The following is a 15563-nucleotide window of genomic DNA, read 5'->3' as shown; positions in this document are numbered from 1 at the left end:
ATAGACCACTTGTCTAGTTGTTTGTCCATGGACACAGCACAGTACCACTTCTCTAATTCTGCATATAAGGGCACAGCACAGTACCACTTTTCTAATTCTGTATATATGGGCACAGCACAGTACCACTTCTCTAATTCTGTATATATGGACACAGCACAGTACCACTTCTCTAATTCTGCATATAAGGGCACAGCACAGTACCACTTCTCTAATTCTGCATATAAGGGCACAGCACAGTACCACTTTTCTAATTCTGTATATATGGGCACAGCACAGTACCACTTCTCTAATTCTGTATCTATGGGCACAGCACAGTATCACTTCTCTAATTCTGTATATATGGGCACAGCACAGTACCACTTCTCTAATTCTGTATATATGGGCACAGCACAGTACCACTTCTCTAATTCTGTATATATGGGCACAGCACAGTACCACTTCTCTAATTCTGCATATAAGGGCACAGCACAGTACCACTTCTCTAATTCTGTATATATGGACACAGCACAGTACCACTTCTCTAATTCTGTATATATGGGCACAGCACAGTACCACTTCTCTAATTCTGTATATATGGGCACAGCACAGTACCACTTCTCTAATTCTGTATATATGGACACAGCACAGTACCACTTCTCTAATTCTGTATATATGGGCACAGCACAGTACCACTTCTCTAATTCTGTATCTATGGGCACAGCACAGTACCACTTTTCTAATTCTGTATATATGGGCACAGCACAGTACCACTTCTCTAATTCTGTATCTATGGGCACAGCACAGTATCACTTCTCTAATTCTGTATATATGGGCACAGCACAGTACCACTTCTCTAATTCTGTATATATGGGCACAGCACAGTACCACTTCTCTAATTCTGCATATAAGGGCACAGCACAGTACCACTTCTCTAATTCTGTATATATGGACACAGCACAGTACCACTTCTCTAATTCTGTATATATGGGCACAGCACAGTCCCACTTCTCTAATTCTGTATATATGGGCACAGCACAGTATCACTTCTCTACTTCTGTATATATGGGCACAGCACAGTATCACTTCTCTAATTCTGTATATATGGGCACAGCACAGTACCACTTCTCTAATTCTGTATCTATGGGCACAGCACAGTACCACTTCTCTAATTCTGTATATATGGGCACAGCACAGTACCACGTCTCTAATTCTGTATATATGGGCACAGCACAGTACCACTTCTCTAATTCTGTATATATGGGCACAGCACAGTACCACTTCTCTAATTCTGTATATATGGGCACAGCACAGTATCACTTCTCTAATCCTGTATCAATGGGAATAGCACAGTACCACTTCTCTAATTCTGTATATATGGACACAGCACAGTACCACTTCTCTAATTCTGTATATATGGGCACAGCACAGTATCACTTCTCTAATTCTGTATATATGGGCACAGCACAGTACCACTTCTCTAATTCTGTATATATGGGCACAGCACAGTACCACTTCTCTAATTCTGTATCAATGGGAATAGCACAGTACCACTTCTCTAATTCTGTATATATAGGCACAGCACAGTACCACTTCTCTAATTCTGTATATATGGGCACAGCACAGTATCACTTCTCTAATTCTGTATCTATGGGCACAGCACAGTACCACGTCTCTAATTCTGTATCTATGGGCACAGCACAGTATCACTTCTCTAATTCTGTATCTATGGGCACAGCACAGTACCACTTCTCTAATTCTGTATATATGGGCACAGCACAGTACCACTTCTCTAATCCTGTATCAATGGGAATAGCACAGTACCACTTCTCTAATTCCGTATATATGGGCACAGCACAGTATCACTTCTCTAATTCTGTATATATGGGCACAGCACAGTATCACTTCTCTAATTCTGTATATATGGGCACAGCACAGTACCACTTCTCTAATTCTGTATATATGGGCACAGCACAGTACCACTTCTCTAATTCTGTATATATGGGCACAGCACAGTACCACTTCTCTAATTCTGCATATAAGGGCACAGCACAGTACCACTTCTCTAATTCTGTATATATGGGCACAGCACAGTACCACTTCTCTAATTCTGCATATAAGGGCACATCACAGTACCACTTCTCTAATTCTGTATCTATGGGCACAGCACAGTACCACTTCTCTAATTCTGTATATATGGGCACAGCACAGTATCACTTCTCTAATTCTGTATATATGGGCACAGCACAGTACCACTTCTCTAATTCTGTATATATGGGCACAGCACAGTACCACTTCTCTAATTCTGCATATAAGGGCACATCACAGTACCACTTCTCTAATTCTGTATCTATGGGCACAGCACAGTACCACTTCTCTAATTCTGTATATATGGGCACAGCACAGTACCACTTCTCTAATCCTGTATCAATGGGAATAGCACAGTACCACTTCTCTAATTCCGTATATATGGGCACAGCACAGTATCACTTCTCTAATTCTGTATATATGGGCACAGCACAGTATCACTTCTCTAATTCTGTATATATGGGCACAGCACAGTACCACTTCTCTAATTCTGTATATATGGGCACAGCACAGTACCACTTCTCTAATTCTGTATATATGGGCACAGCACAGTACCACTTCTCTAATTCTGCATATAAGGGCACAGCACAGTACCACTTCTCTAATTCTGTATATATGGGCACAGCACAGTACCACTTCTCTAATTCTGTATATATGGGCACAGCACAGTACCACTTCTCTAATTCTGTATATATGGGCACAGCACAGTACCACTTCTCTAATTCTGTATATATGGGCACAGCACAGTACCACTTCTCTAATTCTGTATATATGGGCACAGCACAGTACCACGTCTCTAATTCTGTATATATGGGCACAGCACAGTACCACTTCTCTAATCCTGTATCAATGGGAATAGCACAGTACCACTTCTCTAATTCTGTATATATGGGCACAGCACAGTACCACTTCTCTAATTCTGTATATATGGGCACAGCACAGTACCACTTCTCTAATTCTGTATATATGGGCACAGCACAGTACCACTTCTCTAATTCTGCATATAAGGGCACAGCACAGTACCACTTCTCTAATTCTGTATATATGGACACAGCACAGTACCACTTCTCTAATTCTGTATATATGGGCACAGCACAGTATCACTTCTCTAATTCTGTATCTATAGGCACAGCACAGTATCACTTCTCTAATTCTGTATATATGGACACAGCACAGTACCACTTCTCTAATTCTGTATATATGGGCACAGCACAGTACCACTTCTCTAATTCTGTATTTATGGGCACAGCACAGTATCACTTCTCTAATTCTGTATCTATGGGCACAGCACAGTATCACTTCTCTAATTCTGTATATATGGGCACAGCACAGTACCACTTCTCTAATTCTGCATATAAGGGCACAGCACAGTACCACTTCTCTAATTCTGTATATATGGACACAGCACAGTATCACTTCTCTAATTCTGTATATATGGACACAGCACAGTACCACTTCTCTAATTCTGTATCTATGGGCACAGCACAGTACCACTTCTCTAATTCTGTATCTATGGGCACAGCACAGTACCACTTCTCTAATTCTGTATATATGGGCACAGCACAGTACCACGTCTCTAATTCTGTATATATGGACACAGCACAGTACCACTTCTCTAATTCTGTATCTATGGGCACAGCACAGTATCACTTCTCTAATTCTGTATCTATGGGCACAGCACAGTACCACTTCTCTAATTCTGTATATATGGGCACAGCACAGTACCACGTCTCTAATTCTGTATATATGGACACAGCACAGTACCACTTCTCTAATTCTGTATATATGGGCACAGCACAGTACCACTTCTCTAATTCTGTATATATGGGCACAGCACAGTACCACTTCTCTAATTCTGTATATATGGGCACAGCACAGTACCACTTCTCTAATTCTGTATATATGGGCACAGCACAGTACCACTTCTCTAATCCTGTATCAATGGGAATAGCACAGTACCACTTCTCTAATTCTGTATATATGGGCACAGCACAGTACCACTTCTCTAATTCTGTATATATGGGCACAGCACAGTACCACTTCTCTAATTCTGCATATAAGGGCACAGCACAGTACCACTTCTCTAATTCTGTATATATGGACACAGCACAGTACCACTTCTCTAATTCTATATATATGGGCACAGCACAGTATCACTTCTCTAATTCTGTATCTATGGGCACAGCACAGTACCACGTCTCTAATTCTGTATATATGGACACAGCACAGTACCACTTCTCTAATTCTGTATATATGGGCACAGCACAGTACCACTTCTCTAATTCTGTATATATGGGCACAGCACAGTACCACTTCTCTAATTCTGTATATATGGGCACAGCACAGTATCACTTCTCTAATTCTGTATCTATGGGCACAGCACAGTACCACGTCTCTAATTCTGTATATATGGACACAGCACAGTACCACTTCTCTAATTCTGCATATAAGGGCACAGGACATTACCACTTCTCTAATTCTGTATATATGGGCACAGCACAGTATCACTTCTCTAATTCTGTATATATGGGCACAGCACAGTACCACTTCTCTAATTCTGCATATAAGGGCACAGCACAGTACCACTTCTCTAATTCTGTATCTATGGGCACAGCACAGTACCACTTCTCTAATTCTGTATATATGGGCACAGCACAGTATCACTTCTCTAATTCTGTAGATATGGGCACAGCACAGTACCACTTCTCTAATTCTGTATATATGGGCACAGCACAGTATCACTTCTCTAATTCTGTATCTATGGGCACAGCACAGTACCACGTCTCTAATTCTGTATCTATGGGCACAGCACAGTATCACTTCTCTAATTCTGTATATATGGGCACAGCACAGTACCACTTCTCTAATTCTGCATATAAGGGCACAGCACAGTACCACTTCTCTAATTCTGTATATATGGACACAGCACAGTACCACTTCTCTAATTCTGTATATATGGGCACAGCACAGTACCACGTCTCTAATTCTGTATATATGGACACAGCACAGTACCACTTCTCTAATCCTGTATCAATGGGAATAGCACAGTACCACTTCTCTAATCCTGTATCAATGGGAATAGCACAGTACCACTTCTCTAATTCTGTATATATGGACACAGCACAGTACCACTTCTCTAATTCTGCATATAAGGGCACAGCACAGTACCACTTCTCTAATTCTGTATATATGGGCACAGCACAGTACCACTTCTCTAATTCTGCATATAAGGGCACAGCACAGTACCACTTCTCTAATTCTGTATATATGGGCACAGCACAGTACCACTTCTCTAATTCTGTATATATGGGCACAGCACAGTATCACTTCTCTAATTCTGTATATATGGGCACAGCACAGTATCACTTCTCTAATTCTGTATATATGGGCACAGCACAGTACCACTTCTCTAATTCTGTATATATGGGCACAGCACAGTACCACTTCTCTAATTCTGCATATAAGGGCACAGCACAGTACCTCTTCTCTCATTCTGTATATATGGGCACAGCACAGTACCACTTCTCTAATTCTGCATATAAGGGCACAGCACAGTACCACTTCTCTAATTCTGTATATATGGACACAGCACAGTACCACTTCTCTAATTCTGTATATATGGGCACAGCACAGTATCACTTCTCTAATTCTGTATATATGGGCACAGCACAGTATCACTTCTCTAATTCTGTATATATGGGCACAGCACAGTACCACTTCTCTAATTCTGTATATATGGACACAGCACAGTACCACTTCTCTAATTCTGTATATATGGACACAGCACAGTACCACTTCTCTAATCCTGTATCAATGGGCACAGCACAGTACCACTTCTCTAATTCTGTATATATGGACACAGCACAGTACCACTTCTCTAATTCTGTATATATGGGCACAGCACAGTACCACTTCTCTAATTCTGCATATAAGGGCACAGCACAGTACCTCTTCTCTCATTCTGTATATATGGGCACAGCACAGTATCACTTCTCTAATTCTGTATATATGGGCACAGCACAGTACCACTTCTCTAATTCTGTATATATGGACACAGCACAGTACCACTTCTCCAATTCTGTATATATGGACACAGCACAGTACCACTTCTCTAATCCTGTATCAATGGGCACAGCACAGTACCACTTCTCTAATTCTGTATATATGGACACAGCACAGTACCACTTCTCTAATTCTGTATATATGGGCACAGCACAGTACCTCTTCTCTCATTCTGTATATATGGGCACAGCACAGTACCACTTCTCTAATTCTGCATATAAGGGCACAGCACAGTACCACTTCTCTAATTCTGTATATATGGACACAGCACAGTACCACTTCTCTAATTCTGTATATATGGGCACAGCACAGTATCACTTCTCTAATTCTGTATCTATGGGCACAGCACAGTACCACGTCTCTAATTCTGTATCTATGGGCACAGCACAGTACCACTTCTCTAATTCTGTATATATGGGCACAGCACAGTACCACTTCTCTAATTCTGTATATATGGGCACAGCACAGTACCACTTCTCTAATTCTGAATATATGGGCACAGCACAGTACCACTTCTCTAATTCTGTATATATGGGAATAGCACAGTACCACTTCTCTAATTCTGTATATATGGGCACAGCACAGTACCACTTCTCTAATTCTGTATATATGGGCACAGCACAGTACCACTTCTCTAATTCTGTATATATGGGCACAGCACAGTACCACTTCTCTAATTCTGCATATAAGGGCACAGCACAGTACCTCTTCTCTCATTCTGTATATATGGGCACAGCACAGTACCACTTCTCTAATTCTGCATATAAGGGCACAGCACAGTACCACTTCTCTAATTCTGTATATATGGACACAGCACAGTACCACTTCTCTAATTCTGTATATATGGGCACAGCACAGTATCACTTCTCTAATTCTGTATATATGGGCACAGCACAGTATCACTTCTCTAATTCTGTATATATGGGCACAGCACAGTACCACTTCTCTAATTCTGTATATATGGACACAGCACAGTACCACTTCTCTAATTCTGTATATATGGACACAGCACAGTACCACTTCTCTAATCCTGTATCAATGGGCACAGCACAGTACCACTTCTCTAATTCTGTATATATGGACACAGCACAGTACCACTTCTCTAATTCTGTATATATGGGCACAGCACAGTACCACTTCTCTAATTCTGCATATAAGGGCACAGCACAGTACCTCTTCTCTCATTCTGTATATATGGGCACAGCACAGTATCACTTCTCTAATTCTGTATATATGGGCACAGCACAGTACCACTTCTCTAATTCTGTATATATGGACACAGCACAGTACCACTTCTCTAATTCTGTATATATGGACACAGCACAGTACCACTTCTCTAATCCTGTATCAATGGGCACAGCACAGTACCACTTCTCTAATTCTGTATATATGGACACAGCACAGTACCACTTCTCTAATTCTGTATATATGGGCACAGCACAGTACCACTTCTCTAATTCTGCATATAAGGGCACAACACAGTACCTCTTCTCTCATTCTGTATATATGGGCACAGCACAGTACCACTTCTCTAATTCTGCATATAAGGGCACAGCACAGTACCACGTCTCTAATTCTGTATCTATGGGCACAGCACAGTACCACTTCTCTAATTCTGTATATATGGGCACAGCACAGTACCACTTCTCTAATTCTGTATCTATGGGCACAGCACAGTACCACTTCTCTAATTCTGTATCTATGGGCACAGCACAGTATCACTTCTCTAATTCTGTATATATGGGCACAGCACAGTACCACTTCTCTAATTCTGTATATATGGGCACAGCACAGTATCACTTCTCTAATTCTGTATATATGGGCACAGCACAGTACCACTTCTCTAATTCTGTATATATGGGCACAGCACAGTACCACTTCTCTAATTCTGTATATATGGGCACAGCACAGTACCACGTCTCTAATTCTGTATATATGGGCACAGCACAGTACCACTTCTCTAATTCTGTATATATGGACACAGCACAGTATCACTTCTCTAATTCTGTATCTATGGGCACAGCACAGTACCACTTCTCTAATTCTGTATATATGGACACAGCACAGTACCACTTCTCTAATTCTGTATATATGGGCACAGCACAGTACCACGTCTCTAATTCTGTATATATAGGCACAGCACAGTATCACTTCTCTAATTCTGTATGTATGGGCACAGCACAGTATCACTTCTCTAATTCTGTATATATGGGCACAGCACAGTATCACTTCTCTAATTCTGTATCTATGGGCACAGCACAGTATCACTTCTCTAATTCTGTATATATGGGCACAGCACAGTACCACTTCTCTAATTCTGTATATATGGGCACAGCACAGTACCACGTCTCTAATTCTGTATATATGGACACAGCAAAGTACCACTTCTCTAATTCTGTATATATGGACGCAGCACAGTACCACTTCTCTAATCCTGTATATATGGGCACAGCACAGTACCACTTCTCTAATTCTGTATATATGGGCACAGCACAGTACCACTTCTCTAATTCTGCATATAAGGGCACAGCACAGTATCACTTCTCTAATTCTGTATCTATGGGCACAGCACAGTACCACTTCTCTAATTCTGTATATATGGGCACAGCACAGTACCACTTCTCTAATTCTGCATATAAGGGCTCAGCACAGTACCACTTCTCTAATTCTGTATATATGGGCACAGCACAGTACCACTTCTCTAATTCTGTATATATGGACACAGCACAGTACCACTTCTCTAATTCTGTATATATGGGCACAGCACAGTATCACTTCTCTAATTCTGTATCTATGGGCACAGCACAGTACCACGTCTCTAATTCTGTATCTATGGGCACAGCACAGTATTACTTCTCTAATTCTGTATATATGGGCACAGCACAGTACCACTTCTCTAATTCTGTATATATGGGCACAGCACAGTATCACTTCTCTAATTCTGTATATATGGGCACAGCACAGTATCACTTCTCTAATTCTGTATATATGGGCACAGCACAGTACCACTTCTCTAATTCTGTATATATGGGCACAGCACAGTACCACGTCTCTAATTCTGTATATATGGGCACAGCACAGTATCACTTCTCTAATTCTGTATCTATGGGCACAGCACAGTACCACGTCTCTAATTCTGTATATATAGGCACAGCACAGTATCACTTCTCTAATTCTGTATCTATGGGCACAGCACAGTATCACTTCTCTAATTCTGTATATATGGGCACAGCACAGTACCACTTCTCTAATTCTGTATATATGGGCACAGCACAGTACCACGTCTCTAATTCTGTATATATGGACACAGCAAAGTACCACTTCTCTAATTCTGTATATATGGACGCAGCACAGTACCACTTCTCTAATCCTGTATATATGGGCACAGCACAGTACCACTTCTCTAATTCTGTATATATGGGCACAGCACAGTACCACTTCTCTAATTCTGTATATATGGGCACAGCACAGTACCACTTCTCTAATTCTGCATATAAGGGCACAGCACAGTACCACTTCTCTAATTCTGTATATATGGACACAGCACAGTACCACTTCTCTAATTCTGTATATATGGGCACAGCACAGTACCACTTCTCTAATTCTGTATATATGGGCACAGCACAGTATCACTTCTCTACTTCTGTATATATGGGCACAGCACAGTATCACTTCTTTAATTCTGTATATATGGGCACAGCACAGTACCACTTCTCTAATTCTGTATATATGGGCACAGCACAGTACCACGTCTCTAATTCTGTATATATGGACACAGCACAGTACCACTTCTCTAATTCTGTATATATGGACACAGCACAGTATCACTTCTCTAATCCTGTATATATGGGCACAGCACAGTACCACTTCTCTAATTCTGTATATATGGGCACAGCACAGTATCACTTCTCTAATTCTGTATCTATGGGCACAGCACAGTACCACGTCTCAATTCTGTATCTATGGGCACAGCACAGTATCACTTCTCTAATTCTGTATATATGGGCACAGCACAGTACCACTTCTCTAATTCTGTATATATGGACACAGCACAGTATCACTTCTCTAATTCTGTATATATGGGCACAGCACAGTACCACTTCTCTAATTCTGTATATATGGGCACAGCACAGTACCACTTCTCTAATTCTGTATATATGGACACAGCACAGTACCACTTCTCTAATTCTGTATATATGGACACAGCACAGTACCACTTCTCTAATCCTGTATATATGGGTATGGCGTGGGAGCAGTTCTCAAATCCCATATATATGGCCAATGTACAGTATTTCTGGTTCAGAGTGGCAGAGGGGGTAGTGGACCTACAGCCCCAAGAAGAATGGTGCATGGCATTGTACACCGCTAGACTACATACAGATAGGCCACATAGAGCATGTCATTAATCCTATGCACTCATATAGCAAACTGAGTAGAATATTTCACAAACTGATAAACTGATGGATGTAACAACCATATAGCAGAATATCAGGCATCAAGAAACTATAATTGTATCTCTATGTCATATAGTTATGATAAAATATACTGTGTAAAATAATATAGTATGTGAATTTCAGATTCTATACATTATACATAAAATATATTTTATAAAGACATAAATTACATTACTTTATATAGCGTTACTTATAGGAAATTGTAATGAAATTCAGATTAAAATCAGTATTATATTTGTCTGCAACTCACATTTCGGTGGCTTGCGAGTCAAGAAGTTGGATAAGGATTTTATCCCAGAATCCTGTAATGTATAAAAAAAAAATATAGTTTATATCAAGGTTAATACTGTTCCGAGTTTTTTGGAAATCACATAAATCTAAAAGCATAGAGCTCCCTCTAATGTAAGATTCTAGAATTGTATTATCAATGGCTGTGTAACGCAAAAAACAAAACTGTCACTACCCCAAAATAGGGAAAATATCACTGTCCGAATTTGCGCTGAATTTAGGGCCCAAGTATATAGTCCACAATCTGAAGGCAAAACAGAATACACAATAAACTTACAGGCAGATCAAAACAAGGGGGTTTCTCACAAAATTAAGAGACAAGTGGATTTACAGTAACAAGCCAAAGGTCAGTCCGAGAGGTAACATCAGAGCCAAAATTAGGAGACAAGTGGAATACCAGTAACAAGGCAAGGGTTAGTCCGAGAGGTAACGTCAGAGCCAAAATTAGGAGACAAGTGGATTTACAGTAACAAGTCAAAGGTTAATATAAAGCAGTCCAACACAAACAATTAGGATATGCAAGCCTCACTAAGTACAACCAAATAGCAGGCACTTGGTTGAGCAGGAACTATATATTCTTCTTTGATAATGATAAAGTATATAAATTCAAATTTAACACCTTAAGTAAACTGTACGTATCAGGTTTCTCAGAAGCTTCTACAGGAGCAGGAGAAGAACCAGGTGGACACTTCTGGAGCTCTTCGATCCCTTCAGGGTAATCGTGTATATCCCATTGACTTAAGTTTTCATTCACCTAAGACACAAATAGGACCATCAGTGTAAGGTCAGTCCAAGGTTACAGACACCAGTGTAATGTTATATCACTTCTAACCAGAGTCGAGCATAGAAACTAATAGTAAAAGTAACATCAACTACATGGCGGCGACTTACAGCGTCCTCTGAACGTTTCTCTTCTGCTTTCAGAAGCTCGGCGCTCTTATCGACAGCTCGGATACTGCAAATGGAGTTCGGATAAGCGCTGATGTGGAGATTCACACTAGACCCCGGAAGATTCTGCTTCTCCGAAAACTGAAGAGAAACCTTTAAGGAGAAAAAGTTCCAAAGAAAAAGTAATCAATAGTTATATAATATATGTTATACATTGTGCAGGATTGGAGGTATATGGTGGACGTCATGTACAATGTATTATGTACAACTTGGATAATGGTAGGTCTTAGGGTTAAGGTCAGTAAAACCTTATAAAATCCTTATTATTTACGGCCACGTCAGGGCAGAATTGAAGCGATATAACACTTACCGGGTTGGGATAGCAGCTAGTGACCGGGATTTTAATGCTGTCGGCAATGATATCTCCATTGTCAAGGCCAGCGAAAATAAAGATGGTGGCTGCCGGGGACATGTCAGAATTGACCATAACAGGAACGGGGAAGAAGCTCGCCATGCCTGGTAGAAATCAAAGATATTAACACTTTAGTGAAGGTGTCATTGACTTAATTTGAAAACTTTATACACACCATATACTGAAGAGATGTCACATATATAAAGATTGCCACAACTATAGGTGCAATGAGTGAGCAGCGCAGAGTCCGGGACGTATACAGTCCTGGGAATGGTGCGCTTCTTTCTGGTATTATAGCTAAATTTTTTTGTAATGATTAGGGCCGAACTGCAATACCAGATCCAACAAATGGAAGAATAGCACTGCTTATGGAAGAAGTGGTAGCAATATCTTGATATACCTCCGTTTGGAGAGAATGTATGTCTAATGCTTGCACTTGAGACAATTTGTCCAATTTTAAAGATCTGTAAGAAACATAATAAAGACTTAGGTAAGAAAGTTACATATAGAAGATTACCCTCCATACACATACAATGAGTCTATCAGGTGACATTTACTGTCCTATCGTAGAGATATGATAGAGGGGAGAGAAGCTGAGCTGTGTGATATATAGGGTTATAGGATAGAGGAGAGAAGCTGAGCTCTATGATATATAGGGTTATAGGATAGAGGAGAGAAGCTGAGCTGTGTGATATATAGGGTTATAGGATAGAGGAGAGAAGCTGAGCTCTATGATATATAGGGTTATAGGATAGAGAGAAGCTGAGCTCTGTGATATATAGGGTTATAGGATAGAGGAGAGAAGCTGTGCTCTGTGATATATAGGGGTATAGGATAGAGGAGAGAAGCTGAGCTCTGTAATATATAGGGTTATAGGATAGAGAGAAGCTGAGCTCTGTGATATATAGGGTTATAGGATAGAGGAGAGAAGCTGAGCTCTGTGATATATAGGGTTATAGGATAGAGGAGAGAAGCTGAGCTCTGTGATATATAGGGTTATAGGATAGAGGAGAGAAGCTGAGTATATAGGATATATATCACCTACCATGTAATGGAAGTTTATGGTCTCTTTCTTGTACTCTTTAGGATCCAGGACATAGTCTGCCCAGAGATTCACTTTCTTGTTACAGGGCAAGACATAAAGATCTTTTCTGATTTTCACTTGGCTCACTACTCTTGTGTAAAAGCGGATCAATGTTGCGTAGCCATCTTCATACTCCGGTTCCACTTCAGCAGAGTCTACATTGTCTTCCAATGGCTGTCTGGGAATGAGTTTTGCCTAGAAGGATTGACATAAAATATTCATTGTTATACATAACCTCTCAGACTAATACTGAGAGACAGATGGTATGGTTTGTATAATAAGAAGTTGTACAATTTTCCAATATACTTTCTGTACCAATTCCTCTCGGTTTTCTAGATCTCTGCTCGCTCTCTTCCCCCGACACCTACTTGACCACACATGTTCCTTCCGTGTCTTGGCAACGTTTTTAACCAATTTGCAAACCTCTCCTTGTAATGATTTGTTACTTGTGTTTATTACCTGAAGGTGAATGACGTCCTCATGAAGGGTCTCGTGTTCTAATGTAAATCCTCCGCTCCCATCATTATTGGTTGTATAAATTTCTTCTCTTCTTTCCCCATTAACATACAACTCGATATCGGCATCTGCCATTGGACGTCCATCTGGTCCTGTGACAGTCATCTACAAGAAAAAACACAGAGAGATCGGTTACTTTAGGTTCAGGTAAGAAACACTCCAGACAAGAAGAAGCCTGAGGAAGAATCTTTGTATCATGTACGGCTTCTCTCGTCCTTTACCCCAGCCAGTCTCACATCTCTTGCCCTGTATCCTGCCCAGTACCACTTGTTAGCTCTGTATACAGGCAAGTATCATTAGTTTTGCTCTATATACTGTCCAGTACTTCTTCTCTAAGTCTGTATCTTGCCCAGTACCACTTCTCTTACGATATGCACTGCTCAGTACCACTTCTCTTGTCCTTTATACTGCTCTCTACCACATTTGTAGCCCTGTTTCCTGCACTACCACTTCTCTTGCCTCGTATAGACACTCCATAGTACCACTTCTCTTACCCTGTGTACTGCCCAGTACCACTTCTCTTGCCCTGTATAGACACTCCATAGTACCACTTCTCTTACCCTGTGTACTGCCCAGTACCACTTCTCTTACCCTGTGTACTGCCCAGTACCACTTCTCTTACCCTGTGTACTGCCCAGTACCACTTCTCTTGCCCTGTATAGACACTCCATAGTATCACTTCTCTGGCCCAACTCATCACTTACCCAACCTCGATATTGGAGTCCTGGTCTATAGACATCTCTGGGGTCTTTAAATACCACTTTGGCTATAACAGATGTAACAGTTATGTGCTTTGTATCTTTTCTCTCCACTCCTGCAAGAAAACAGAATATAGTTTGGACATCTTCATCCTCCATCCATGATGCCACTGTCCACTTTAGGGACTGTATTGTGCACAAACCAGAAACAAAAGCCATGTACATGAGATTTCTCTACGGATAACTGTGTGGTTAGTAAAGACTGAAGATGTCTATCAAGGCTAAGTAGAGTCAGAGAACAGTGAACCAGGCTGGTTTGCATACCAATGAAATGATGATTATTTCTACCTTATTTGCCCTCTTAGTGACCACAATACTATGTACATGCTTCTATTCAGGCCCCCTTCTCACCACCGTATTGGTTTGGGATGGAATCTGGACTGGACGGGCTCCTGTAAATTCTCTATGGGCTAAAAACCTCAAGGCTTGTGCAGGATGAGACCGGATTGTATTTCCTTTAGTAAATGTGATGAGCCTTGTTGTCCTTTGTGGATCCCCTGACCAGGGCTCCTGTCTAATCCATGGTACAGGGGGTTCACATTGACATTGCCTAGCTGTTCTATGACTGTAGAAAGAAGAGTCAAAAATAATGTCAACAACCATCATTACCAGTTCCATCCTCTGTAAGTGTGGCCTCCACATCAATGTACTTGCTGTAGTCATCATACTTTAACTTGAAGAAGTCAGTGTCCACTTCTGTGGTGTAGCATCCATATGCATCAGTCTACAGAGCAGAGCAGAAGAAGTAAGTAATGGGAATCAGATCTATCTATCTATCTATCTATCTATCTATCTATCTATCTATCTATCATCTATCCATCCATCCATCCACCAATGTAACCATTTATCTCCTGATCATAGTCTTAGCCTAGACCATGAAGAACATTGGATGACTTCACCCTTACCTGTCCATCAATTGGCTTACAGAGGTGATCTGGGCTGAATAGAGCTTCACGACACATTTTCCCAGTTATATTACCTCTCACAGGCTTATTATAAGTGTATCTGGAAAGAAATAACAATTTTGAAACATTTTC

At 40.7% G+C, this 15563-nt stretch overlaps 1 protein-coding gene across 1 annotated transcript in view; it reads right to left on the bottom strand.

The window, feature by feature from the left end:
• LOC142219125 (alpha-2-macroglobulin-like protein 1) overlaps nucleotides 1-15563 on the bottom strand; it is a 40124-nt gene that overhangs the window by 16326 nt on the left and 8235 nt on the right. Inside the window, exons 8-17 of the mRNA XM_075288090.1 lie at nucleotides 15432-15531; nucleotides 15136-15250; nucleotides 14473-14582; nucleotides 13712-13873; nucleotides 13214-13447; nucleotides 12569-12632; nucleotides 12127-12272; nucleotides 11760-11909; nucleotides 11488-11622; nucleotides 10831-10882 (exon numbers count right to left, since the gene is read on the bottom strand). Of these exons, the coding sequence (XP_075144191.1) occupies nucleotides 10831-10882; nucleotides 11488-11622; nucleotides 11760-11909; nucleotides 12127-12272; nucleotides 12569-12632; nucleotides 13214-13447; nucleotides 13712-13873; nucleotides 14473-14582; nucleotides 15136-15250; nucleotides 15432-15531 (1268 nt within the window). The remainder of the gene's footprint in view (nucleotides 1-10830; nucleotides 10883-11487; nucleotides 11623-11759; nucleotides 11910-12126; nucleotides 12273-12568; nucleotides 12633-13213; nucleotides 13448-13711; nucleotides 13874-14472; nucleotides 14583-15135; nucleotides 15251-15431; nucleotides 15532-15563) is intronic.

Source organism: Leptodactylus fuscus, chromosome 10 (genome assembly GCF_031893055.1).
Source record: "Leptodactylus fuscus isolate aLepFus1 chromosome 10, aLepFus1.hap2, whole genome shotgun sequence".
Classification (NCBI taxonomy): domain Eukaryota; kingdom Metazoa; phylum Chordata; class Amphibia; order Anura; family Leptodactylidae; genus Leptodactylus; species Leptodactylus fuscus.
Note: the sequence above shows the minus strand (reverse complement) of the source record. Positions and strands in the feature narration are given on the sequence as shown.